Source organism: Momordica charantia (assembly GCF_013281855.1).
Source record: "Momordica charantia cultivar OHB3-1 chromosome 4 unlocalized genomic scaffold, Mcharantia_2.0 BLBB01000004.1, whole genome shotgun sequence".
NCBI classification, from domain to species: Eukaryota; Viridiplantae; Streptophyta; class Magnoliopsida; order Cucurbitales; family Cucurbitaceae; genus Momordica; species Momordica charantia.
Window position 1 is genome coordinate 2,061,494 of NW_028275162.1, and position 25,256 is coordinate 2,086,749.

Below are 25,256 nucleotides of genomic sequence, written 5' to 3' on the forward strand. Positions count from 1 at the left end.
AATCTATTAACTTCCACTAGAATGCCTTCTTGTTTTCTTTGTACGGCCTTTAAAGGACAAAGGGAAAAAAGTCAACTTGTTGACCAGTCTGATGAATAGCGCCGGTCAGGTTCTGCAGAGAGATAAATAGAAGGCAATCAAATCAACGGGCAGCCCGTGCTACCGAGAGACCCTTTTTTCCTTTGCTTCGAACCGATATGTCGGCTGCGGACTGAAAGGAAACAAGGTGGAGGAGAGCGACACATCGTCCCAATAAACGAAGTGAATCAAACCCAGAAAGCAGAGAACAGGATGAACCCACTTCTCTGGCACAAAGTCGCAGCGATTTCTGGTATTATTTACCCTCGATTCTCGCGATTTTAAAATACGATTTTGGGGAAATGTTTGGATTGTAATTTCGGGCTTAACGCAGGCGTCGCAGCTCTTGGATTGGGCACCTATGGCGCCCATGTCTTCAAACCACAAAACCCTGCTTATAAAGAGGTTGGTTCGTTTGATCTTTCGCTTCTTCGATTCAATTTGGTTTCGCCGATGTGATTCGATTCGATTTTTCATTGAAAATCATCGTCGTGAAGGTTTGGCAAACGGCGTCTCTGTATCATTTGGTTCACACGGCAGCTCTGCTTGTCGCCCCTTCCACCAAGAACCCTAACATTGTAAGCTTTTCCCCCTTTCATTTTTGGGTGTAATTTTCTCCTTGTTTGATCATTTTGGGCAAATAATATCAACATCAAATAATATTAATTGAACTATTTAATACCGCCTAACCTAAAAATTTGAGACCTAATCCTTCCAATCCTTGTTATTATTAGGGTTCAAAAACCCTTTGGTCTGTGTACTTCAATCGATTAAGTCGTAACAATTTAGTTCTTATCGTGATAAATTTTATCAAAATTAAGGGTTGATTTTATGATTCAGTTTCTGTAATTTGTAAATACATTTGTCCCTCTTCAGTAGTATATGGACAGTAGGATATGGACTTACTTCTTACATGTTAAAATTTTAGATACTGAACTGTTACAAATTTAAAAATAAAAGTAGTTACAAATTAAAGTTAAGAGATTAAATCGTTATTTCAATAGAACTACACGGACCAAAAGGTGTTTTTTAACCCTTTTTTTTTCTACCCTTACGTTTTTTTTGGACAGTTTGGAGGGCTTTTGACTGCTGGAATTCTTGCATTTTCTGGCACGTAAGGCCCCTTTTTTCTTTTCATCTTTGATATTTGTTTGTATCTCTCTTTTATATTTTTTTGATAATGCATCCATTTGTCCAAGTTTTTATAATTTTGATTGCCTTTCACAACATTTCCAAATCTGAAGTTTAACATTCATATTCGATATGTTATGTTATAATTGGACAAAGAACTCCAAGAGGAGACTATTGAAAATAATGGTACCCCAAATATTTTCTTGAATGTTTTGGATTAAAAGAAGTAAGTACGAGAAAGAGAAAGTAGGTGTGGACAGAAATTAGTGAGATAAATTGACTAGCTAGGAAGAAAAAGTGTGAGAAAAAAGATATTAGTGAGAGAAAACATGTTTAGAGAAATCACTAATCTAATGATTGAGTCGATTCCGGGATTATAAATACATTTTAATTATGTGATTAGAATGTAAATAGCAAAGAACTTAGAGGAATGAATTCAAACAATGGTGGCCATCTAAGAATTTTTAGGAGATTGGAGAGATCTGTAGATTACGTATGGGATCTTATTAGATTTAACACTTCTTTATGGGGATCGGTCACTTGTAATTATCAGTTAGGAGTCATTCTTTTGGATTGGAGCCTGTTTCTTTAGGGGTGTCCTTTTGCTGGGCTGTTTTTTGTATGCCCTCTTTTTGTAGTCTTTATTCATTTATCTCAATGAAAGTGTAGTTTCTTATTAAAAGAAAAAAAACAATGGTGGTCATCTGTCTAAGACTTAATACCTACGAGTTTCCTTGTCAACCAAATGTAGTAGGATCAGGCGGTTGACTCGTGATTAGTCGAGGTGTGTGCAAACTGACCGGACACACGGATATAAAAAAAAAGAGTACATTCTAATTATGAAAAGTGTGTAAATAGATAATTCGAAGAATATTTAAATAGATACCATGTTTACAATTTACATATGGATCTCTATGTCTTTAAATTCCATCTGTTTTCAGCACATCTCTCGTTATTTGAGACTTTATTCATCAAGAAAAGTGTGTGCATATAGAAATTGATGTAGAAAGTGTGTAACGAATAACTAAAATTTTGATAAGAGAAAATGTGTTATCAAAATGTGTTGTAGGGAGCATGTAGATTGCAGTTAAGGAAATAAAGCTTCTTAGTAGAGACCAAAGGAGCTAGGGTTAATTAAGAAGGAATAGGTTCAAATCCCATGATGGCCACCTACCTTAGGAATTAGTAATTTTTATGTGTTTCCTGGTATCAAATGTTGTAGGGTTAGATAGTTGTCCCGTGAGATTAGTCGAGGTACGCGTAAGCTGGTTCGGATACTCACGCATATAAAAAAAAAAGAAAGTAGAGACTGAGTGAGAATGATGTAGTGTGTAAACTAAAGGCGGTTTGACAAACCACGCATCTGTTACTTCTTCTAAATGCAACTCTCAAGTGCTTCGACTTTTTTAGAGAAACCCATCCTTGAAATGGATTTGTATTAAGACGTGGGGATGGAATTAAGATATTTAAACCATATTAAAAGTTAACAAACCTTCCTCATTATGATGAATGACTTCACCACAAGTTTAATTTCTGTCATTTTGTTCCCAACTTGATGGAGAAGCCAAGGACAAGCAATAATATTCTGCATAGTGCAGCTTTGGATTCAATTTGAGAGCTCCTCCAGTTTCCTTTGACATTTTTATATTGGAACTCATCATTCTATTTAAGGTGAGAATAAGAATGTGTGTGTTTGCAGGTGCTATACTGTGGCACTACTTGAAGACAGAAAATATTCTACTTTAGCTCCATTTGGTGGCTTTGCTTTCGTTGGTGCCTGGGCTAGCCTGCTCTTCTGACTCTACTCGAGTTTCGGTTTTTCGGGTCTCTGATATGGCTGAATTTCGAAGCTCTTGATGAAGGTATATGCTTCTTGTAGGCTTTTCTCCGCTTTTTCTTCTTCCTTCTTTTCTCTCCTTATACTGTGTGAAGCGTATGAAGATTGTAAAGACGTGAAATAATCCGAGTGCAGTATACGCGTTTATGGTGTTAGTTCATGCCATTTCTCACATTCTCGAGTCCATTTTCCTTGTAGATTTTAGTGAAAAAGCACAATGCTTCTGTTACAGGGAAGCTTCAGTGTTATTTTAGCTCTTTACATTACCAAATAGGGAAAAGATTATAATCCTATGGTTCAGAATTATGAAGCTTTTGTTGCTAGATTGTGGGGCAGGGATGTGTTCGTACGCAACATGTGAAGGTGACTTGCTAGCCGATTCATCAATTTTATGACAACGTGTTTCACCAAAATTTTATTCAACTCAACGAAAGATCTTTGACTATATTTTCTTAGTTTTAACATATTGAATCGGAAAGTACAAAATTACTAATTCCAGTTGATTATGTCTCTCATTTTTTATAGTCGATGGACAATAGATGAATGTCCTGGTCTTGAATGATGGAGGAGGCCTGGCCAGTAAGGATAAACTCATGTTTCTGTTTTTTCTCTTTAAATTTTTGTAAAATTTTCATATTTCATACCATTGATCTAAGATTTCAATTCTCTTTATTAGTTCCTAGTGCACAAATTTGTGGATAGCCAATTAAAAATGTTTACCAAATCTTCCACCATTCGGGGATGTTCATATTCTAAATGAATGAAAACAAGCATGGGCGGACACTCAACCCACAATGTTTTTCTTTTTTTTAGTACAGCATGTTGAAACTTACAATCTCTTGATTGAATGTTTATGCCAATTATTGTTGAGCTATGTTCGCTTTGGCTCAAACCACAATGTTTAAAACTAAGTTATTAATCCCTTAAGGCCTGTTTGATAACTATTTTAGTTTTTTGTTTTTGGTTCTTCTTGTTTTCAGTTTTTTATTTTTGGTTTTCTGTTTTTGAAAAACAAAACCATATATGTTTGATAACCATTTTTTGTTTTTTAAAAACAACAAATCAGAACATGTTTGGTAATCATTTTTAGTTTTGTGTTTTTTAAAAGTTAGAAAATTGAAAATAGATATTAGAGAAAGAAAATTTTATGTACAGTAGAGATGATGTGGATGCGAGCGAGGATGCTCTCCTTCATTCTCAAGCTCGTGAAAATTTTTAGTCTCCGTCTTCACCTCGTTCTTCGATCTGAGAGATGTCTCCAGAAAAATTATTGGTTTTATAAATGTTTTTAATTATTTTTAGAATTTAAATATAAAAAAGTGTAATAAATATATATTAATTATTTAAAAAATGGAATCGAGGATGGGTTGGGGTCGTGATGTGCATTTTTTATTTTGGGATTCGGCTATACGGAAATTTTTGTCTTCTCCTATTGTAGAGACATAAAAATAGAGATGCAAATAAACTTTTGGAAAATAAATTTTAGAGAGAAAAATAAAAATGTTAAAAAAAATAGTGAAAAAAAAGTTAAAAACAAAAAGAGAAAATTTTTGGAGAAAAAAATAAAGTCGAGAGGAAAAAACATGTTAAAGAAAAAAAGAAATTATAAAAAAACAGAAAATTATAGTGGAAACAAATTTAGAGTTAAAAACAAGATTCAAAATATAAATTTTATATAAATAAATAAATACAAAGACAAATAAAAGTTAGAGTGAAAGAAAATTGAACGAAAAATAAAATATAATTTTTAAAAGAAAAAAAGATTACGAGGAAACATAAAAATTATAAAATATGAAATTTTCGAGAGAAAAAAGTTAAGAAAAATATTAAATTTTTATAGAGAGAAATGAAACGGATAGGTTAAAAAAAAAACAAAAATAAATATGAGAAAGAAAAAAAAAGGAGAAATGAGATTTTGAAAAACAAAAACATGTTTTTGAATTTTTTGTTTTTGTTTTTAAAATTTTAAAATGATTTTTGAAAAATAGAAAACAAAAAATTAAATTGGTTATCAAACAATCCTGTTTTTTAAAAAACCAAAAACCAAATGGTTATCAAACGGATCCTTAATTAATTAAATTATGTACAAGTCTAATTTTAAAAAATGTCTGGTAGGTCAAGATTTATCAAACATTATAGTTCAGCCATTAAAATATCTTATTCATTTTTTAGAGTTGAAGGCAGCAAAAAAATACTTATTGAGCACAAGATTCATGGACGTATTAATTATTAGATATCTTTTAAAGTTTTGGGATTTAATAGACACAAAATTAGAAATTTAGAAACCTCCACTTATTAAATACAAACTTGAAAATTCAAATGCTAAATTTAATTTTACCAATATTAAAATATTTTTAAAAAGGAAAAAAATAAAAATAAAAAAAGCCTACGGATCCTGGGTGGACTCGATCGCACTGGATTACTCCGATCTCCCGCCGGAGTCTCCCGCTTTCAGCTTTCATTTCTTTCACTTTCACAATCACAAGCCAAAAAGCTTAAACCCTAAACCCCGAAATCCAAAATCTTCTTCTTTTTCTTCATTTGATCTTTGTATTATGCAAAAATGTTCTCTCCTGGTACGAAGAGACGCAATTTAAGCTCTCGGACTGACCGAAGTTCGGCGACAGCCGTGTCCGATTCTCCGATTACACCGCTCTCCGCCGCCCGGAAGCCAGTTCTCGATAATCTCGTTCCCAACCGCCCCGGCACCGGCACTCCGGCTCCGTGGGCTCCTCGCTTGTCCGTACTTGCCAGGTATTATTTATTGTTACAGCTTTAATGTTGCTCATTTCAGTGTTTCAACTCTGTAATGATGTTCGATTCGTGATTGTGTTCGTTTTAGGTGTAGTTAAGTTCGTTTCTGTGGGTTATAGATAACAACTTAATGGAGCCGAACGGTTATTTTCATTACCATGGGATGTCACTTTTGCGGTTCTTTCCTGTGTCTGGTAATTGGAGTGGGTTGATGGCTTTTTAGTGGTATTTTGATAATTGTTGGAATGCGTTCTTCAAGAATAATCTGACGAAGTATAATGTGCCTTCATTTTTTTCCTTTTCTCTCTATTGATTTGTGAGAATGGAGAGTGCTTGTAAAATTATGTGTTGAGAGATGCTTTATTAGTTTCCTTAAGCTGGCACTAATGAATGAGTTACTCGTAAAATCTAAACTTACCTACCCTTCTCGAGTTGACTATAACCACAACTTCTCATTCACTCATCAATTGCTTCTGGCAGCACAACTTACCCCCATGAATGTTTAATTAAATCTTTTTATCTTCCTAGAATTTCACCAGCTAATAGAAGTTCTAAGGAAGATGAGACAGATCCAGTCAGGCCTGTCTATGTTGGAGAGTTCCCCCAAGTGGTTCGTGATGAGCAGGCCAGTCTGGTACAGCAGTTTGCCACAAGTAATGATGTTCAATGCAGCAACGAATAGTTTATAGTTGTTGATGCTACTTTTCCTGGGATAAATGATTGATTTTTTTCCTTGCAGGTGGTGCAAGCATGTCGGGTGGAATGGATGCTGAAACATCCCTTGCTTGGATTATATGCCGAGACAAACTCTTTCTTTGGACATATTTGTTACCTGTGGCCACCATGAAGTGTGTCGTTCGTGAACTTCCGAAAAGAATTTTAGAAAGCAAAGATATTGGTAGAAATGACAGCGATCATTGGTTGCTCAGTATTGTTAGTTGGGATAACCAAAATCAAAGTTCAAGAAAGTCAGCTAAACATCAAAGTTCTGTTGGCATTATAATTTGTAATAAGAAAACAGGAGCTGTTGTGTATTGGCCTGATATCTTCTCGGATGGAGGAACTACTCCAGTTACCTGTCTGACATCTTCTAATGAGCCAGCTGTGATTTCTTCAATTTTTGATGGGAAGAGCACTTCTCATAGGCATCGAAGTTTGAATAAACCAAGGACATTCAACTCTTTGATTGCCTCTGCAGTCCCCGAGTCCCAGTACGTTTGTGTTGCCATTGCATGTAGTTCAAATGGCCAGCTTTGGCAGTACCGCTGCAGTCCTATGGGAATTCAATGTACTGAAGTACCTCAGGATATATGTAGTATTCGCAGTCAAGAGGATGGTAGCAATCAACATTTTGCGAGTGATGGGTATCCTAGGTCTCTAACTTGGTCTCGTTCTCATCTTCAACCAGATAAATTTAACAGAAAGTTTTTGCTTCTGACAGATCACGAGATACAGTGTTTTAGTCTTAAACTTTTTCCTGACGTACAAGTGTCCAAGATCTGGTCTTATGAAATTGTCGGTACAGATAGTGATTTGGGTATTAAAAAAGACCTAGCTGGTCAGAAAAGGATCTGGCCACTTGATTTGCAGGAAGATGAACGAGGTGCAGTTATCACCATTTTAGTTGCTACATTCTGTAAGGATCGCATTAGTAGTTCAAGTTATATACAATATTCCCTTCTTACCTTGCAATACAAATCTGGGGCAGGAATAGAGGCTAGTGGTGACAAGAGGATATTGGAGAAAAAGGCTCCAATCCAAGTAATAATTCCAAAAGCAAGAGTAGAAAATGAAGATTTTTTGTTCTCCATGAGACTTAGGGTTGGGGGAAAGCCTTCGGGATCTGCCCTCATTCTTTCAGGTGATGGAACGGCAACTGTCTCCCATTACTATAGAAGCTCCACTCTACTATATCAATTTGACTTACCTTATGACGCTGGTAAAGTATTAGATGCTTCAGTTCTTCCATCTACGGAGCATGGTGAAGGAGCATGGGTTGTTCTAACTGAGAAAGCAGGAATATGGGCAATACCCGTTAAAGCTATTGTCCTTGGTGGAGTTGAACCTCCTGAACGAAGTTTGTCACGTAGGGGGAGTTCAAATGAACGATCTGTGCAAGATGACACAAGAAACCTCAATTTGTCTGGCAACATTGCTAGTACAAGGGGCAGTTTTGAGGTGCAGGATGTCGTGGACAAGAAAAAGACTACTGTGGCTGGGATTGGACATCGAGTGGCTCGAGATGAAGAAGCAGAAGCTTTGCTGCGTCAGCTTTTCCATGATTTCCTGTCATCTGGTCAAGTAAATAACTCTTTTGAGAAGCTAAAGAATTCTGGTGCATTTGATAGGGAGGATGAAACAAATGTTTTTACACGGATGAGCAAGTCAATTATTGATACTTTGGCCAAACATTGGACTACAACGAGAGGTGCTGAGATTGTGTCGATGACCGTTGTTTCTACTCAGCTGATGGACAAGCAGCAGAAGCACGAAAAGTTTCTCCAGTTTCTTGCTTTGTCAAAGTGCCACGAAGAGTTGTGTTCTAGACAAAGTATGTTTTGACTCATTTAATGCAAATTATTTTTGTGGTATGGCGGTAGATATCTATGGCTGTTAATTTTTCACCTCATATGTATTTTCTGTTATCATGTTTGTTATATTGGCATATATGGTCCAGATGCTCCTTCTGTGTCTTCGGATGTATATTCTAGGGCAATAAATTTCTATTTTCTAATTATTCCTGGCACGGGTTTGAAGTGACGATGGAGTTGGTTTGGTTTGGGACTCAATTTTTGTTATTGGATCGGGTAGGTAATCTTGTGAAGAGAAAATATCAAATTCAAACTACTGAACTTAAACTATGGTCCTTATATGTGTAGGAAATTCTTTGCAAATTATCCTGGAGCATGGAGAAAAGCTTGCTGCTATGATTCAGTTAAGGGAACTGCAGAACACAATTTGCCAAAACCGTTCGACTGGACTTGGTTCCTCAAGTTCTAATTCAGAAACTCAGATGTCAGGCGGTCTATGGGATCTTATTCAATTTGTTGGTGAGCGAGCTCGGCGAAACACTGTTCTTCTAATGGATAGAGATAATCCTGAAGTGTTTTACAGTAAAGTTTCTGAGCTAGAAGAAGTATTTTATTGCTTAGAAAGGCAGCTAGATTATGTGGTAAGTGCAGATGATTCATGTGTGGTCCAAAACCAGAGGGCTTGTGAACTCTCAGAAGCATGTGTTACTATCATGCGTGCAGCTGTGCATTACAGAAATGAGCATCAGTTATGGTATCCACCATCTGAAGGCTTAACACCTTGGTATAGTCAACCGGTTGTACGGAATGGGCTATGGCACATTGCTTCTCTCATGCTTCAGCTTTTAAATGAAGTTTCTGAGCTTGATACATCTGCAAAATCTGATTTATATTGCTGCCTGGAACTATTGACTGAAGTTCTTCTTGAGGCACATGCTGGTGCTGTCACTGCAAAGGCAGAGCGAGGAGAAAAAACTGAAAGTCTTTTACATGAATTTTGGAGTAGAAGGGATGCACTCCTCAGCTCTCTTTATAAAAGAGTAAAAGATTCTGTGGAAGCGGAGCTTAAGGTTATTTTCTTGTGTGATGTGTGCTTCCTTGTGATTGAGGTTCTAGATCTGAATCAATATTAACACATGTTTTTGCAGGATTTTAGGGGAGGTTTGGTGGAGAAAAATGTAGAAATCCTCAGAAAGAATTCGTCACGTCTGTTATCTGTTGCAAAACAGCATGAATGCTACAGCATTTTATGGAATATCTGCTGTGACCTTAATGATCCAGAGCTACTCAGGAAACTTATGGTATGTATTTTTCTCTGATTTCTATGCTTCTACTATACCATTTGATTTTTGCAATTTTTTTAATGGTACTCTTTGTATCATATGGTGCTTGCATTTGATTGTTTATCATGTATGGTGATGCAGCATGAGAGCATGGGGCCTAAAGGAGGGTTTAGCTACTTTGTTTTTAAAAGACTTTATGAAAATAAACAGTTCTCCAAGCTTTTAAGACTCGGAGAGGAGTTCCATGAAGAACTGTTGATATTTTTGAAGGAGCATCCGGATCTTCTGTGGCTTCATGAGCTTTTCCTTCATCAATTTTTCTCAGCTTCAGACACTCTCCATGAATCAGCTCTGTCTGGAGATGACAGGCTTGTTTCGCCCCCTGAAGTTGAGGGAGAATTTGAATCTGACCATTGTAATTTTGAATTAAGATTGGCAGACAGAAAACGCCTTTTATACCTCTCGAAGATAGCTTTAATGGCAGGTACTGTTTTGCTTTCGTCATGTCTGCATTTATCCTTATGCTTTCCCGCAGTTCTTTGTTCTTTTCACTGTTTACATCCTTTCTTACGTTCTTAACATATGTATTTGTGCATTAAGTCAGATAGAAATATAATTGTGCCATGTGGAGTGGAGATTGTTACTCCTGAGTTCTCTTCTACCCGTGTGATTGCTGTATAAAATTTGCTAGAGGATGCTTCTTTTACAATTTTATATAAGAAACCTATAATTCAGAAATAATTAGTATGGAAGGGATGGAAATAGTCAATCTTAGCTGACTAGCTGACTTCATTAGGTGTTGCTAATTCCTACCTCCATGCTAATTGGGAATGTGCTCCCCATTTCACATGCGTATGTATAATCCCAAAATGGCCTAATAGTTTAACTTTATGCTATGTGTCATATTTGAGAATTAGTGATCGAATGTTTATCTTCATTAATTATTTACATTTGTAATTCAGCTTCTCCTAAGTCCTAACCTAGGGTTTGTAGGTTTTTTAAAAGCCTACGACAGTGATGAAAAAAAATGGCAGAAATACTATGTAGATCATCATTTGAGATATATCCTCAATATATGCTAGTATCTTTCTTTACTGATATGTAATGGTCGTTGGCGGCTTCTGAAACCAAATTGTCTTTATTTCTACTGTTCTAATATAGCAGCAGCAGGTCAAAATGCTGAGTACGAGAGTAAGTTGATGCGTATTGAGGCTGATGCAAAGATACTTAAATTACAGGTTGGTTTTCTTTATGATATAGTGAGCTTGATTGAACCTGCTTAAATCCTTATATTTTTTCAGTTCTGATTTTTGGATGATTTCTTCTCATCCTATGATATATAACCTTCATTGAATTATTGACTTTTGTCTTATTCTGATCTTAAACTATGGAACTTATATTTTCTTAATATGTTATGCTTTAGAAGAACCTATACTTTATTACTAAACTTTTTTTAACTATTAGAGATTGAAGAAGAGAAGGGTCATTTTATAATTATCAGAGATTAGTTGAGATACGTGCAAGCTAGCTTGAACGCTTATGGATATCAAATATATATCTTTTTTGTTATGGAAATAATTCATAGGATTGAGCTTAAAAAATATGCTGGTCTTCCTTTTTAGGCACGGGGAGGACTACCCAAAATATTTGAATGTGATTGGTGTAACTAATCAAGCTCTTCTCCCTTTTGATCTTATGAACAATAAAGTTTCTAGCTTACCTTGTTCATTGCCTGGCGGTTCCATACCTGATGGTTGATTCGTCCTCTCTTGTAGGAAGAAATTTTAGATCTCTATCATGCCGTTGAAACAGAGCAGCAGCTCGACTGCAAGCTCCTCCACCCCGACGGCCTTATTCAACTATGTCTCAAAGGTGAAAACCCAGCACTCTCATTGATAGCCTTTGACATATTTGCCTGGACCAGCACCTCATTCCGAGAAACCCACCGAAAGCTTTTGGAGGAATGCTGGAAAAACGCTGCGGATCAAGATGACTGGAATCGACTATATCAAGTATCAGTAGCAGAAGGATGGAGCGACGAGGAGACACTAAAAAAGCTGAGAGAAACAACTCTGTTCAAGGCTTCAAGCAGGTGTTATGGACATGGAGCAACAGAAGTATTTGGAGATGGATTTGATGTGGCATTACCCCTAAGACAAGAAAATGAAATTGCTGAAAGTTCCTCATTGAAGAACTGTGCAGGTTCTGTAGAGGCAATTCTGATGCAACACAAGCATTTTCCTGAAGCAGGGAAGTTAATGGTGACTGCCATTATGTTGGGACTGGATTTGGAAGATGATCCTATTTTAATGGAATAAATCACTCTACAAACACTATCCAATTTTTTACTCTAACTTTCTTGAATTCTGCATCCTCCAAATTCTGTATATTTTTTTAGGTTTGATTGAGATTTTTCGAAAATGACGTGTCACTATGTCGGAATTGTATCAGTGTCTTTCTTGTGTTTGCATTCATGCTTCCATAGGAGGAAATAATTGTAGCATCATCATATAGATGATAGAGGTGATGGAAATGGTCAATATTTGTTCAAAATGTCAATATTTTGTTTTCAGAATTTGGCTTCCATAAGTACATATTATATTTTAGATTAATTATCCGTGTAGTTGTAATTTGTAATTTCTAACTTCAAAAAATAAAAAAGGTTGATTTTCACACGCAACCGCGTTACCAAAAATAAATTGGCTAATTTTTTTTAATAGCATTAAATGAGTCTATTAGATAAAATAGCAATATTAGCTTCAATCATTTTTACAAAATAAATCTCAAACTCCTCGTTTAAATTTTGATTTAATCTCGACGGTCCAAATATAATTAGACTATGAAAAAATAATAAATATACAACATATTGAGTATAGATAAAAACATATTCTTATTTTTTTATATAACTTTTTTTTTAATTTAAGCTTTTTTTTTTATCGAAATTTCAATTTAAGCAATTAGTTGTGTTATAGGGAGATCAGATGTGATCCAACTAAACGACAAGAGGCCGAAATTGAGCCGAGGGTGGAGAAGACCTAGATATGCAAACTAAGCTAGGAGGCTGAGACACAGAAGTTGGGCAACCCGAATCAACCAAGGCCAACCACTGTTTGACGTCGACCAATTGACCGACGAGCGATAACTCCAACAACAGCTCTCCAATTATTATGCATCCCAGTCTGAACCTATCTTGTCTTGGTGAAATCCAAAACAGGCACTCGATCCAACTTTAGGTCCACAACAAAGTGCGCAGGCCCTAGATTTCCTAAGACCATCAGGATTCGACTCCTATAAATATAAAGGTAAACAAAAATCAAAGAGATACGCCAAAAAAAAATCCTATCCTTCCTATTCGACTGGTTCGATTCTAACTTAAGTATCGAAGCTTGATTTTGTAGAACCTAAGTTCGTCTCGTATTTCGTTTGGTGCAAATTTGACGAAATTGAATTAGGCATCAACAAGTTGGACTCATAAATTTATGTTATACTAATACACAAACAAAAATAATTAACATAAAGTGTATTTATTATCATTAAAATATTAATTAATTAATCGAAATTATTATTTTTTAATTTTTTTTTTTGCAAAGGTAATCGAAATGAATTTTTATAAATTAACTCGTAAACAATATAAATAACAAAATCATATGTGTGACCATGCGACACGTTTTATTAGTATAAAATATAGGAGTGAAAGATTCGAATTTAGAATCTTTAGTTAACCGTTAAATTCGCCACTAAAAATAATTAACCTCTAAATTCATGTTGTTCGCGCCACAAAGTCAAAGGAAGGAATTTGCGAATTTTCCCAAATGTTGACAAAAATGTCAAGACATTTGACAGAATCTGTAGATGAATTCGTATATTTAGTGTCGGACTCATTTGTTGCTTTCGACATGTTCAAGAAACGATTCGATTCTTGTGGCTAAATCGATAAGGATCTGTGTAAATTCTCGATATCTTAGTGTTCAATTCGTCTCTCTGGATTGGATAATCCACTTCTCTGAAACTAAGGTATGTACAAACAAGTGGTTGTTTGAAAAGAATTCGTCGATTTTTTTCTTGATTGCTAGTCCTGTGGATTCAGTCTGATGCTTTCGACAAATGTTGATGATCTTGCTACTGAGGATGGAGCTCGACCACTTTTGGCTGTTACCGCCACCACCGGCGGCACTTCCTACAAGCCTCTCGGCTTCCGGCAACTAATCTTAACCGTACGCTTCGTGATATGCCTGAGGAAAACCAGATCGCCGCCGTCGGTTAATCAGCCCAGCAGAACCTCCTCTTCTCGATCGTACACGGCTGTTGAAGTACATTCAGATGATAAGGAGGATGAAAGGGAGATAAAGAAGCAGGATCTTAAGCTGATTGTGAAACGGATGGATTTTGAAGCGCTAGAGCAGTTTGGCGGTGTTGAGGCAGCTGTCTCATTTATGCGTTCCGAGCCACAGGTAACGTTTTGGGAATTTGGCTTGTTTGGTATTTGAATTTTGTTTCTCACGGCTCTAGGGTTCTGCAAAGGGTGGTTTCGAACTATCAGTTCGTACGACAAGCATCTGGGACTCTGTTTTTCTTTTTTCCGAAGGATTCTGGTACTCTTTGTGGCTGTCCTTAAACAGCTACTCGATCTTCCTCCTCCTAATTGCTTCTGGTTTGTCTTTTGCTATTGGATCGTTGCAACAAGGACTTAAAGATGGATGGCATGATGGCATTGGTACACTCGTTGCAGTTATTTTACTTGTATTTCTGCCTTCGGTGGTAGGTTTTTATCGGAAAATAGCAGAGGAGAAGGAGCTTTTGAAGACTAAGAACAAGTTGGAAGTGACTGTGGAAAGAGGCGAAACATGCCAAATAGTCTCTGTTTCTGATGTTAAGGAGGGCGAGTTAATACGTTTGAAGAAGGGTGACCGTGTTCCTGCAGATGGGTTGCTGATAAGAGGTGAAACTCTAATTTTGGATGAATTAATAAACCCGGAAATTAACGCTGATCGAAATCCATTTATATTTTCTGGTTCTGTGGTTAAATATGGCAAAGGGGTCATGATTGCGATATCTACTGGTGCTGATACTGCTTTGCAAAAGGGGTTGCTCGGTGCCACTGTTCATCCTTCAGAGGAGACACTGTTGCAATCTCGGATGAACAAACCATATGAACTTGTCGAAAAGCTTGTTCTTGCAGTGTCCTTAATGATTCTTTTTGTAGTTCTCGCACGTCTTATATGTAAAAAGCGTGATGATTACTACAACGATAAACCGGAAACAAAGCGGGAAGTAACGATGGGCCTCATGGCAAATGTTTTTGAAAGACTTTTCGTTAAATCTTGGCAGAAGATTTCCTTCTTGGCAACTTTTCTCTCAACCATGTTAATAGGAGTACAAAATGGGATACCTTTTGCAATCACAGTTTCCCTCTGTATGTGGAGGGAAAAGATAAGATCATATGGAGGGAAGTCCCAAAATCTGTCAGCTTGTGGAACAATGGGCCTTGTTTCAGCAATCTGTGTTGACATCTCTGGTAAGCTATCATTTCACGAGGTAGAGGTAGATGAGATTTTGATTGGGAAAGAAAAATTAAAACTTCGACTGCTTGCTGAAAGCCTTCATCCTCATATTCTTGAAGGCTTTCAGCAAGCAGTCGAAGTTTTAATTTTTGATCCCATGACTTCTGTTCATTTTGGAAAAAAATTTCTCAGTTCATGGGAAAATTCAGGATTGGGAATGAATATTGAACCTCTTGGTCCCAAGTTTGATATTATTGATCATAAAATTTTGAGCACAAGAAATTGCTTTGGAGCATTGATGAGGAAAAGGGAGGGTGCTGAAGCAAATCTTCATTTGCACTATAATGGGGATGCATCAACTATTCTGAAAATGTGCTCACAATACTATGATATCAGAGGCATAATACATGACATGGAAAACCATAGAGATTTCTTGGAAAAAGTGATTAATGATATGACAATTAAAGGTTTAAGACCCATTGCATTTGCTTGTAAAAAGACGAATGACCAAGTGTTTGAAGAAGGAGGGCTGAAGTTGCTGGGATTCGTGGGTCTGAAGTACTCGTGTCAAAAAGTAAAGGGGGCCTTGAAAGATCTCAAAGATCTTGGTGTAAAAATCACACTAACATCAGAAGATGAGCTTTGTGTGGCCACAGCCATAGCTGTTGATCTTGGAATTCAGTGTGGCTCCAACAACCAAGTGGTTGAAGGTGAGAAATTTAGGGAAATAATGAAGAGTCCTGGAATGGAGAAAAATGAGCTAATGGAGTCAATTACTGTCATGGGGAAGGCAACCCCTGAAGACAAGCATCTCTTACTACAAGAATTGAAAGCCTTTGGCCATGTTGTTGCTTTGTTGGGAGGTTTGAAAACAAGTGATGCTCCAACTTTGAGGGAAGCTGATGTAGGGGTCACAGAGGAGAACTGGAGCACTGAAGTATCTGGAATGGTTTCTGATCTCACTGTTGAAGCTCCCAAATCCTTAGCTTCGATACTTAAATGTGGTAGATGCGCTTACCTGAACATTCAAAAGTTCTATCAAATTCAGCTCACTACATCCATCTCTGGTCTTCTGATAACCTTGTTCTGCACCTTTATTTCTGGAAACTCTCCAATAACGACAGTGCACCTGATCTGGGTGACTTTGATTATGAGCCTTCTCGGTGGCCTGATGATGGTAATGGAATTGAATGAAGAGGAAGTTAAAAGCCCTCTAGAAGGCGATAGGAATCAATCTCTCTTAACCAAAGACATTCTGAAGAAGATTGTAATCCATGTGTTATGTCAAACTCTTCTTTTCCTGCTATCAGAGTATGTGGGACAAAAAGTTCCTCTACCCAGCATGAACGAGGACGTGCGACATACCATGATTTTCAATACCTTCATTCTTTGGCAGATTTGCGATCTGCTTGGTGTTATGGGACTGGCAACAGAGGGGGTTGTAGTTTTTAAGACTGTGCTGCAAAGCCACTGGTTTCTGATTTCTTTGGTGGGTGTATTGAGCGTGCAGGCGATGGTTATCGAGTTTGCTGGAGCGATTGTCAATGGTGTGAAACTGAGTGCAGTGCAATGGGCCATTTGTTTCTTTTTTGCATCACTGGCATCGATACTAGAATGGGCTCGTAACACTTTCTTAGCCGTACTTGCCACTTTGTCAGCTGAGTTGAACACCGTTTTCTTAGCATCTTTGATGTTTGTATTCTCAGTAACATTTGGTATCCATTTGATCTCGTAAATTGTCTGAAACTGTGCAGTTTAGTTCTAGTGCCGCCCTAAACATAGTTCAAGTGGCAGCCATCTGTAAGTACCTATAATCTCCTTTTTTTGGCCCCTCATTTACAATGAAAATAAAATTTTGCTGTTGCAGCAGAGACCCTTGTACCATTTGTTAAATATCCCTTCATTCTTTTGGCAGTATAATCTTCTCCTTGAATCTTGATTACCACATTCGATACACATCCATTACATGTATACATCACTTTCCATTGATTATAATGCTTCTTCTGAGAATTGACTTTATTTGGAGACTAGAAAACGTCAGAGAAACAACCCTGTTCAGTTTTAACAGATAGATAGTGTTGGGAAAAGTGGAGTAAAAAAAATAAAGAAGGACAAAAAACATTTTTTGTCCCTCCACTTTGGCTATTTTGGCTAAAGTAACGGTCCCTATACTTTCATATTGGTATCAATTTCGTACTTGAACTTTAATATGTAACAATTTAGTTCTTGTAATTTAAAGTTGGTAACAATTTAATCCTTATCGTTAAATTTTTTTGTTAAGTTTTTTATATATATTGATAGATAAACTAAAGAGGGACCAAATCTGTCTATAACTAGAAATATTAAATTATTATATGATAAAATTTGACACTTAATTTGAATAAAAAATTTTTCGATAGGGACTAAAATGTTACAAATTTTAAACTATAGATATTAAATCGTTAAAGTTTAGGATTAAATTGTTGGACCCAATATTTTTTTGAATCGAAAAAGAAAATGATAAATTGTTATTGGGCCAGCGAAAACATAAGGCCCAACTTTAGTTTTCTTCTCCGTTAGGAGAGAGAGGTTCGTGGTCGCCATTTCTGACTGAGAGGAGAAGAAACTTTTGGTGGCCGCCATTTTTGGCAGAGAAGAGAAGAAAGTGAGAACTTGCCCAGCAAAGCATCGTCGGCATTCAATTCCCACGAATTCTGGTAAAGTTTTTCATTCTTTAAAAATAAACAAAAATTAAAATTACAACGACTAAAATAGATATTTTAAAAAAATATAAATACTAAAATGAATTAAAACGGAAAGTACCAAGATAGGAATTGTATTTAAACCAAAATCATGGTACAAACGCTATCAAATTTTTGGCTGTAACATTGTTGAACTCAGCAACATCCAAATTCTGTTCATTATTATTATGCTTCAGAAGAGAATATCATTGATTTGGTTTTCAACTTTTGACTTTTCTCAGGTTTTTTGAGTTATGATGGTTGATAATGAGAATTATAATGCTTTAACTAGTTGATCTATCCACAATCGACAATCGTGTGGAAAGAAATGATGCCTCAGTTCCCTTAGAGGAATGTGTGATTAAATGATCTAGATCAAGAAAAATAAAAGGAACAGGAGGAGAATTCTTTTTTTCTTTATTGTATGAGCTTGGATGACAATAGCGAAATGATTATAACCAAGTTAAAATATACATTTGGCCTATGTACTTTCGTAAAAGTAACAATTTAATACATATTAACGTAAGTCTTACGTCAAAGCCAACATAGCTTAACGGTAATTGATATATATTTTCATAACATTTATTTTAATCCTTTAACTTTCAAATTTGTCAAATTTTTAACACAAAATTTTATATGCAATAGAAACCTTTAATATAAATTTACGACCATATTTCAAAAAATTTATTGAGCAAAGTGTTATTCTCAAATTATGATCTAGAGAAATAAGGTAAAAATAAAAATAAATAAACAAAAATGATCACCTTTTAAAAATAAAATAACTAAAATTAATAAAAATTAAAAAGTACACATACTAAAATAAACATTTAGAAAGTACACGAATCAAAACGGTATCAAATCCTTCAGGTATACACTCTAATTTCTTGTTCTATTTGGAATATCAAATTTGAAAGTTTGATTTTTTTAGTTGCAATCCCTGTTATGTAATTCCAGAATCTGAAAAAAAAAATATATTTTTTCCTTATGTTTTGGATAGGTCCATTATTCAGAATGTTGCAATTTGTCAAATTTATTATATTATATGATAGTAACCAACTCCACGTCTTTATAATATATACTTTTAATGTCCAACATCACTTTTTGGATTTTTGTTGCCTTTTGTCTTTTCCCGGACATTCTCTTAATAATGTTTCTTTTAAAACTTTTTCTAAAAATATATTCTCCATCGAACCATTTTCAAAAATAATGTTTTTGTAAACAGTTGAATTGGAAAGCTACACATGTTGTAAGTGGCTTGATGAGGATAACTAAGCTGACACGTCGGAGTTGGCTGCTGGCACAACAGGGTGTGCCTTACCGCACCGCAGGTGAACGCGCGGTAGCGTTCGTGGTGGTGCTTCAGGATTCCAATGTACTGCATCCAAGATCAGAACGAGCTTGCCGACGGACCATTGTCGTCCCATTCTTGAGTGAGCTGGAGCGCAACCATCTTATCCACTGAACTGGCGTATGATGAAAAATTGTTATGTGGAGGTTTTGAACTCTGAATGTTATAATTAGAATATGAATTTTCATCAAAGTGGTGAAAGGAAAACAAGCAGTGAGTGATTGGCCAATTGAAAATCGATGACTCAACACTTGAGTTGCAGTAAATGGAATAAGCGTACATTTGACTAGAATCCAAGATACCATATGATTTATTTTTTTAAAATTAGATTTAAATTTTAAAATGTTTAATAATAATTAGATAAATTAATTTTTTATTGGTGGTTTTCAAGATTTTGTTAATTTTTTTAATTAAATTTAACTTAAAAAGGTCTGTTTTTAATCATTTCTTTTAAGACTTGGTGAGATGTTTTAGTTAAATAATTTAACGTTTGTTTTTAAAAAAGAAATTTCTTAATAATTCGTTTGTTAAGATTTGTTAGATTTTTCAGTTAAATTTAATTAAAAGTTAAAAAAAAAATCTTGGGATGCCAGACCTGAGTTAATAGATTTTGAAAAGAAAAAAAAAATTCAAGAAAGGACCTGCACTGTCACATCACCAAATCGTCTAGATGGCAAATTATTTCCACCTTCATGTGAGAATATGTGAGAATATATTTTTGGAAAAAGTTTTAAAAATAATGTTATTAAAAGAAATCCAGGTTTTCCCACCTTTCTTTGATTCTGTCCATATAAAATATTTATTAAAAAAAAGTGATTAAATTATAGTTTTGTTGGAGACAACTTATCAATTTATCTATTATTTAAAATTGGTTTTAGTCAAATGGTTTTTTTTTTTTATTATCTTAATTTTGGGTTTATAATTTAATTTGGTGATGCTCGCACCAGCAACTATAATTGACATTTGTCTTCTACTAAGAACTGTGAGTTCGAATTTCTACTCTATTTATGGTAAAAAAAAGTTAAACATTCAAAATTTAAAGGATTTTTAGTTAAAGAATTTTTATTAATAGAGTATAACTTAGTGGATAATGTATTTATTATTTTCTTCAAACTAATTTTGGTTTCAATAGATGCTCCCGTTAGCATGGTACTATATATATTAAGATATCATATTTTTTTTAGTGCAGCTCGAGGAGAAGATAGGCAGCTCGACTCCTCGAGTCGTTCGCCCATTAAAGCGGTACGTAAGCTGGGTTCAGAACGTCGTGAGCCCGCCATGTCTTCAAGAACACCTCCATGGATTTCGGGGATGGTTACTAGAAGGAGTCTCCGGCATTGATTTCTTAGTCGAGCCTTGGTCACTACGTTGGCCTTATTTGCCAACATTTCAGATAGTTGGTGGATCGGATCCTCGCATCATTTTTCTTTTATTAAAAGTAAAAAGAATAATATTTATCTCTTAACGGGGAGGATGAATTTTGTTGGTCGTTGCCAATTTAGACAATAATCATAATGGTAATAATAATAATAATTAATATTTTGAAAAAAAAAAGTTATCTGTAATAGCCAAAAGTAAATATTATTGTACTAAAAAAATAAACACTATTAAAAGCAAAATAAAGATAATAAATCAAGGGATTATTATAAAATAATCTTAGACAGTCTATAGGCTTTTTTTTTTTTTCTAAACATATGTTTTGATCTCTAATTTTAGTAAATATCGTGTAAAAAATTTCAATTTAATCCATTATCTTTTAATATTTCTCAACTTAATCACTCAACAGCATGTTAAAATTGACCGATGAATAATGATAAATTTTCATAACACAATACTTAGTGAATTAATAAGCGGAAAACTCGACACTACTACAAAATTTATAAGATAAATTAGAAATTTTAACAGTTTCATCTTTAAAATTCAATAAATTTATTAAACTTATTCTCGGTCAATTTTAAAATTCAATAAATTTATACTCAGTCAATTTTAACATTCACATCTTAGAAAAATAAAATTAAAAAAAAAAAGTTAAAATATATTGTGTATGTGTCAGGTATGACAGTTATTAAACCGTTCGTGGAAGAATCCAAACAAAATTCTCGATCGTTACTCCATTTCCACTGTACCACTTCTCTGAGAAATTGATGGATTGAAGTCCGCCACGCGGTTACCGGAATTTTCCCGGAAGGATCCCACAATGTGGACTTTGGAGATGAGAACTATTGCTCATCGATTTTTCTCCCTTTAAATCTTCGATTAATTCTTAGCATTTCCCAATTTTAACTCATTTTCTTCTTTTCGTCCTGCAGAATCAAGGGTAATGGTTCAGATTAAAGCTCATGATCTTGCTTCTGAAGACGGCGTTCGACCACTTCTGGTGGTTACCGCCGCCGCTGCCGGTGGCTGCAGTAGTATTCCCTATAAACCCCTCGGCTTCAAGAAACTAGTCTTGTGCGTATGCTTCGTAATCGGCCTGAAGAGGACCACAGCACCGCCGCCGGTTAATCAGCCGAGCACCAACAGAACCTCCTCTTCTCGATCCTTCACGGCCGTTGAAGTAGATGCAGAAGGCGAAGGGGACGAAATTAGGGAAATCGAGAGGCCGCCAATTGAACGGATTGTGAAAGAGAGGAATTTAGAAGCCCTAAAGAGGTGCGGCGGTGTTGAGGCGGCAGTCTCATTTCTGCATTCTGAGTCACCGGCGCAGGTAACGCATATAGCTGCCCTGCTTCTGATTGTTACGATATGATTTATGTCTTTTTGAGTTTAGGACTGTTTGGCGTTTGAATTTAGTTTCTCGCGTCTATAGATTGCTGCAATTGAGGGTTCGGAACTATCGGTTCGTGGGGTAGGCTCTTTTTTTCTTTTTTCGAGAGAATTCTGGTACTCTTCGTGGCAGTCCGCAAATAGCTGCACGATCTTTGTCCTCATTATTGCTGCTGATTTGTCTTTGGCCATTGGATCGTTGGAACAAGGACTTGAACATGGATGGCATGATGCTGTTGGTATACTTGTTGCAGTTTTTGTACTTGTATTTTTCCCTTCGGCCATAAGCTTTCACCGGAAAAGAGCAGAGGAGAAGGAGCTTTTGAAGATTGGGAATGAGTGGAAAGTGAATGTAGAAAGAGGTGGAATACGCGTAACGGTCTCTGTTTTTGATGTTAAGGTGGGAGAGAGAGTACATTTGAAGGAGGGTGACCGTGTTCCTGCATATGGGTTGCTGATCAGTGGTAAAAATTTGACTGTGGATGAAGTAATAAACCCGAAGATTGATCCTGATCAAAATCCATTTCTATTTTCTGGTTCTGTGGTTGAATGTGGCGAAGGGGTCATGGTTTCAGTATCTACCGGTGCCGATACAGCTTTGAGAAAGGGGCTGCTTGATGCGGCTGTTCATCGTTCACAGGAGACGCTGTTTCAATCTAGAATGAACAAACCATATGAATTTATCGAAAAGTTCTCTCTTTCTGTGTCTTCAACAATTCTTGTTGTAATTCTAACACGTCTGATATGTAAAAAGCTTGATGATTTCTACAATGATAAGCCCGAAACCAAGGGAAAAGTCACGATGGGTGTCTTGGCGAATGTCTTCGAAAGAATGTTCCTTAAATCTGGGCGAGGAGTATCCTTCTTGGCAACTGTTCTCTTGACCATGGTGATAGCAATACAACATGGGATGCCTTTTTCAATCATAATTTCCCTCTGTTTATGGAGGGAAAAGATAAGAAGATCTCATGGAGGGAAGTCTCGGAATCTGTCAACTTGTGGAACTTTGGGCCTTGTTTCAGCAATCTGTATTAACATCACTGGTGAGCTATCATTTCACGAGGTAGAGGTTGGAGAGCTTTTGATTGGGGAAGAAAAGATCAACCCTGGTATGGGATTTCATCCTGATATTCGGGAAGGCTTTGAGCATGCAGCCAAAGTTTTACGTTTTGATCATGTAATTTTGGGCTCAAGAAATGGCACTAGAGCACTGAACAGAAGTAGGGATCCAGAGGCAAATATTCATTTGCACTACAATGGGGATGCATCAGGTATTCTGAATATGTGCTCACAATACTATGATATCAGAGGCACAATTCATGAAATAAGGAACCGGAAGGATTTCTTTGAAAAGGTGATTAATGATATGAGAAATGACGGTTTAAAACCCATTGCATTTGCTTGTAAACAGACGAATGATCAGGTGTCTGAAGAAGGAGGGTTAAAGTTGCTGGGATTTGTGGGTCTTAAGTACTCATGTCAAAATATAAAAATGACCTTCAAGGATCTCAAAGATGTTGGTGTAAGAATCATACTGACATCAGAAGATGAGCTTTCTGTGGCCACAGCCGTAGCTGTTGATCTTGGAATTCAGTGTGGCTCCAACAACCAAGTGGTTGAAGGTGAGAAATTTAGGGAAATAATGAAGAGTCCTGGAATGGAGAAAAATGAGCTAATGGAGTCAATTACTGTCATGGGGAAGGCAACCCCTGAAGACAAGCATCTCTTACTACAAGAATTGAAATCCGACGGCTATGTTGTTGCTTTCTTGGGAGGTTTGACAAAGAGTGATGTTCAGACTTTGATGGAAGCCGATGTTGGGGTGACACTACAAAACTGGAGCACCGAAGTATCTCGAACGGCTTCTGATATCATTTGTGAAGATGCTACATCCTTGAACCCGATACTCAAATGTGGTCGATGCGCTTACCTTAACATTCAAAAATTCTATCAAGTTCAGCTCATTGCTTCCATCTCTGGGCCTCTGATAACCTTAGCCTACACCATGGTTTCTGGAAAATCTTCAATAACGACAATCCACCTTATCTGGGTGACTTTGATTATATGCCTTCTTGGTAGCCTGATGATGGTAATGGAATTGAATGGTGATAAAGTTAAACACGTTCTAAAATGCGGTAGGGATCAATCTCTCATAACCAAAGTTATTCTGAAGAAGATTGTAATCCATGTCCTATGTCAAGCTCTTCTTTTCTTGCTATCAGAGTATGTGGGACAAAAGATTCCTCTGCCTAGCATGAACGATGATGTGCGGCATACCATGATTTTCAATACCTTCATTCTTTTCCAGATTTGCAATCTGCTTGCTGCTATGGGACTTGCAACAGAGGGGATTGTAGTTTTTAAGGCTGTGCTGAAGAGTCTCTGGTTTATGATTTCTTTGGTGGGTGTATTGGTTGTGCAAGTGATGGTGATTGAGTTTGCTGGAACAACTGTCAATGGTGTGAGACTAAGTGCAGTGGGCTGGGCTGTTTGTTTCCTTTTTGCATCACTGACATTGACACTAGAATGGGCCAAAAGAATCTTCTTACCGGTACTTGCCACTTTGTTCTCTATTGCACATATATGTTTTATGTTCGTCGTTTTAATACCATATAGATTTAGTGTCATCCTAAGCATAACTCAAGTGGTTTGATATTTATACTCCCTTTTATGATGGTACATTTGCATGTAATAATCTAAAAAAGTCATGTTTCATGTAGCATCAATGGTGGTAGATTGATAATTCTTGGTTTAATTTATTAATTATTTTGGTTCATAATGAGTTGTTTAGCATACTAGGTTAGTAAGTTAACCTATCAATCCTCTATAAGTAGAGGGTTCATCTATTGTATTTGTACCCTTTGAATAAAATATTATTTTGTTGGTTCTCTTGGTTCCATTAATTTTAGTTGGTCGAACGTAACCTTTGTTAAAATTTCATTTTCAAATGGTTTTGATTTGTTAAATTGCTGGATAATTTTCATTTTTTACATTTGCAATAGTTGCTCCTTGGATACCATATTCAATGAGCACTCATGAGATGTATACGTCACTCTTCATTATCCAATTTGAATCTAGCTCAGTAGATAAGACACCCACTCTTTCTTATAGAGTTGGAAATTTCCCATTCAAAAAACAAAAATATGAATATTGCATCATTATATTTCAGTTTTGTGAATAAAACTAACTTATTCAAATTCCAGTCTTCAAACAAGTATAATGAAAAACCAAAACTTCTTCCCAAGATATATTTAAAAACAAGTCTTCTGGTATTGGTCAGTTGGGCCACTTCAATTAGAGTTTTGGG

The 25,256-nt window shown here is 36.1% G+C and overlaps 4 protein-coding genes across 6 annotated transcripts; all 4 read left to right on the forward strand.

Annotated features, from left to right (window-relative positions):
- Positions 1-81: 81 nt before the first annotated feature.
- On the forward strand, positions 82-3,356 carry LOC111007644 (uncharacterized). The gene is made up of 5 exons (XM_022280068.2): positions 82-331; positions 413-483; positions 576-656; positions 1,149-1,192; positions 2,909-3,356. Exons 1-5 carry the CDS (start codon positions 292-294, stop codon positions 3,006-3,008), a joined length of 336 nt encoding a protein of 111 aa, XP_022135760.1. The 5' UTR covers positions 82-291; the 3' UTR covers positions 3,009-3,356.
- Positions 3,357-5,469: 2,113 nt separating this feature from the next.
- Positions 5,470-12,189, forward strand: LOC111007690 (Nucleoporin, Nup133/Nup155-like protein). 2 transcript variants are annotated; one of them, XM_022280141.2, is made up of 8 exons: positions 5,470-5,800; positions 6,329-6,453; positions 6,540-8,351; positions 8,680-9,401; positions 9,480-9,632; positions 9,756-10,098; positions 10,776-10,852; positions 11,390-12,189. In XM_022280141.2, exons 1-8 carry the CDS (start codon positions 5,610-5,612, stop codon positions 11,930-11,932), a joined length of 3,966 nt encoding a protein of 1,321 aa, XP_022135833.1. In that variant the 5' UTR covers positions 5,470-5,609; the 3' UTR covers positions 11,933-12,189. The 2 variants fall into 2 exon arrangements, with proteins under 2 accessions (XP_022135833.1, XP_022135834.1); XM_022280142.2 differs by having other exon boundaries at positions 5,472-5,800; positions 10,779-10,852.
- A 1,246-nt stretch (positions 12,190-13,435) lies between these two features.
- LOC111008004 (putative calcium-transporting ATPase 13, plasma membrane-type) lies at positions 13,436-16,986 on the forward strand. Of its 2 annotated transcripts, XM_022280573.2 has the most exons (3): positions 13,436-13,628; positions 13,702-14,065; positions 14,124-16,986. In XM_022280573.2, the coding sequence occupies exons 2-3, from the start codon at positions 13,706-13,708 to the stop codon at positions 16,848-16,850; spliced, it is 3,087 nt and encodes a 1,028-aa protein (XP_022136265.1). In that variant the 5' UTR covers positions 13,436-13,628; positions 13,702-13,705; the 3' UTR covers positions 16,851-16,986. The 2 variants fall into 2 exon arrangements, with proteins under 2 accessions (XP_022136265.1, XP_022136264.1); XM_022280572.2 differs by having other exon boundaries at positions 13,436-14,065.
- Positions 16,987-21,281: 4,295 nt separating this feature from the next.
- On the forward strand, positions 21,282-24,837 carry LOC111008050 (calcium-transporting ATPase 12, plasma membrane-type). Its single transcript, XM_022280649.2, has 2 exons — positions 21,282-21,890; positions 21,993-24,837. The coding sequence occupies exons 1-2, from the start codon at positions 21,504-21,506 to the stop codon at positions 24,600-24,602; spliced, it is 2,997 nt and encodes a 998-aa protein (XP_022136341.1). The 5' UTR covers positions 21,282-21,503; the 3' UTR covers positions 24,603-24,837.
- Positions 24,838-25,256: the final 419 nt, after the last annotated feature.

Coding starts and splice junctions, on each gene's coding strand:
- LOC111007690 (XM_022280141.2), top strand. CDS start 5,610: ATGTTCTCTCCTGGTACGAAGAGACGCAATTTAAGCTCTCGGACTGAC. Junction 6,454..6,539: donor GGTACAGCAGTTTGCCACAA/GTAATGATGTTC, acceptor TTTTCCTTGCAG/GTGGTGCAAGCATGTCGGGT. Junction 10,099..10,775: donor GAAGATAGCTTTAATGGCAG/GTACTGTTTTGC, acceptor GTTCTAATATAG/CAGCAGCAGGTCAAAATGCT.
- LOC111007644 (XM_022280068.2), top strand. CDS start 292: ATGAACCCACTTCTCTGGCACAAAGTCGCAGCGATTTCTG. Junction 484..575: donor AAAACCCTGCTTATAAAGAG/GTTGGTTCGTTT, acceptor ATCGTCGTGAAG/GTTTGGCAAACGGCGTCTCT. Junction 657..1,148: donor CCACCAAGAACCCTAACATT/GTAAGCTTTTCC, acceptor TTTTTTGGACAG/TTTGGAGGGCTTTTGACTGC.
- LOC111008050 (XM_022280649.2), top strand. CDS start 21,504: ATGGTTCAGATTAAAGCTCATGATCTTGCTTCTGAAGACGGCGTTCGA. Junction 21,891..21,992: donor ATTCTGAGTCACCGGCGCAG/GTAACGCATATA, acceptor TCGCGTCTATAG/ATTGCTGCAATTGAGGGTTC.
- LOC111008004 (XM_022280572.2), top strand. CDS start 13,706: ATGCTTTCGACAAATGTTGATGATCTTGCTACTGAGGATGGAGCTCGA. Junction 14,066..14,123: donor TTATGCGTTCCGAGCCACAG/GTAACGTTTTGG, acceptor TCACGGCTCTAG/GGTTCTGCAAAGGGTGGTTT.